This window comes from Apis dorsata, unplaced genomic scaffold, assembly GCF_000469605.1.
Source record: "Apis dorsata unplaced genomic scaffold, Apis dorsata 1.3 scaffold_618, whole genome shotgun sequence".
In the NCBI taxonomy this organism is placed as follows: Eukaryota; Metazoa; Arthropoda; class Insecta; order Hymenoptera; family Apidae; genus Apis; species Apis dorsata.
Window position 1 is genome coordinate 1 of NW_006263814.1, and position 1,959 is coordinate 1,959.

General features: G+C 21.0%; 1 protein-coding gene across 1 annotated transcript; it reads right to left on the minus strand.

Annotated features, from left to right (window-relative positions):
* Nucleotides 1-155: 155 nt before the first annotated feature.
* On the minus strand, nt 156-1,718 carry LOC102676016 (deoxyribose-phosphate aldolase). The gene is made up of 5 exons (XM_006621228.1): nt 1,510-1,718; nt 1,263-1,441; nt 1,041-1,176; nt 529-905; nt 156-426 (listed from the first exon to the last, which is right to left on the minus strand). Exons 1-5 carry the CDS (start codon nt 1,532-1,534, stop codon nt 268-270), a joined length of 876 nt encoding a protein of 291 aa, XP_006621291.1. The 5' UTR covers nt 1,535-1,718; the 3' UTR covers nt 156-267.
* Nucleotides 1,719-1,959: the final 241 nt, after the last annotated feature.

Genomic DNA, 1,959 nt, shown 5'->3' on the forward strand with positions numbered 1-1,959 from the left:
TATTATATTATATATTTATATTACAAATCATAATTATATAGTAAATATAGTTTATATAATATTACAGTATTAAAATAATTGTTAATATTTTCTTATTTTAATATTTCTAATTTTAGACATTAATAATTTTTTAAATGGAAAATATAAAAGGCATGTTAATACATAAATTTTTTAATAAATTTGTATATAAGAATGACAAATTACAATAATTATTTTAATATTTTTATATAAGAAATTTTTGTAATTTTTCATCATTTTAGATTAATTTTATTGTATTTCTTCAATAATATTATCTAATAAATTGGATGAGCCAATTCTAAATAAATCTTTACATAACCATTCCTCTCCTAATTCCATTTGAACTAACATCATCCATTCTAAAGCTTCTTGTGGAACTTTAATACCACCAGCAGGTTTTAAACCAACCTAAATAATATATATATAAAATAAATAAATATATTTTAATGATAAATGTATAAAAAATAAAAAAGTGTATTTTTTATTTTTCATTCAAATAAAAATTTATACCTTTTTTTGTGTAGATTCATAATAATCCTTAATTGCACGACACATAACAATTCCAACAGGCAAAGTAGCATTTATTGCTTCTTTTCCAGTGGATGTTTTAATAAAATCTGCACCAGCCATCATTGCTATCATAGATGCTTTATATACATTTTCCAAATTGCCTAACTCTCCTGTAGCAAGTATGACTTTTAAACATTTGTTACCACAAGCAGTACGAAATAATTTCAATTCTTCATATAATTTTTGCCATTGGTGCATTAATACTAATGGTCTATTGATAACAATATCAATTTCATCAGCTCCTAATTCAACATCTAATTCTACCTCACGAAGTCGTGTTTCCAATAAATATTGTCCAGATGGAAATCCTCCACCCACTATTTGGATAACCATATATTATTACATTATTTTATTATTATATTATATATTATTTATTATTATTATATATTATACATTAATTAAAAATTATAATTAAAAATTGTAAAAATCTATAATATTAAATCTATATTTACCAGTAGCTCTAGAAATTTTATGGTCTTTATCAAGTTTTTCCAATGCAGTTATCGCATCCATAAGTCTCAGAGGATATACATATACAGATGCAGTATGTAAATTTGAGTCATTTGATAATTTAAAAGGGTGTACTGCCTGTAATTATAAAAATTAATTATAGAATTTTGATATTTTCAAAGATATATTAAATATTAAAGTTTTAACATGAAGTGAAATATTACTTTAATACATAAAGCTTCAATTTTTGCTGGTGTATCATCACTACCTAAAGTAGTTAAGTCTAAAAAACCTATTGCTTTTATCAACCAAGTAGTTTTAACATGTTTTTCCAATTTATAAACTCTAGAACGTATAGAATTAATTTTTTCATCTATTGCAGATTGGTCAAAATTCATTGTAGCTAAAACAAAAATATGTAAAATTTAAGAATATAAAATAATTAAAAATTTTTTAATTTTTATGTTTTACCATTTATCAATTTTTGGATATTCATTGTATTTGTTTTAAAATATTTAAAAATATTTGGATTTATTTGATTTATTAATGAGTAAAATGCGTAAAAATGAATGCGTAAGAAAAGTGCAATTGCTTTAAATTTATGATTGATATCATTTAAATATTAATTTTAAAAATTGATAACATTGAATGACCTATAATTTGCGATTATTACTACAGCAAAAAATATGTTTCATGTATATGTATATTGGTTATATGTATATATTACTTTATCTTAAACCTTTTTCTTATTATCCCCTCTTCAATCTTATGTTCTCCTTGATATTATAACTAAGTAAGTAAACACATATATACTCTACTTACTTTTATCATATGTTATAATTATATATATCCATTCTTATCAAAATATTTTAAGATTTAAAAAAAATATAATTGGAAAAATAATTTTTATTATATATATAT

Excerpts from the sequence above, each read along its gene's own strand:
- LOC102676016 (XM_006621228.1), bottom strand. The coding sequence starts at position 1,534 with ATGAATATCCAAAAATTGATAAATG. Across the intron at positions 1,442-1,509 it reads TATCCAAAAATTGATAAATG|CTACAATGAATTTTGACCAA; the intron begins GTAAAACATAAA and ends TTTTTGTTTTAG. Across the intron at positions 1,177-1,262 it reads TTGAAGCTTTATGTATTAAA|GCAGTACACCCTTTTAAATT; the intron begins GTAATATTTCAC and ends TTATAATTACAG.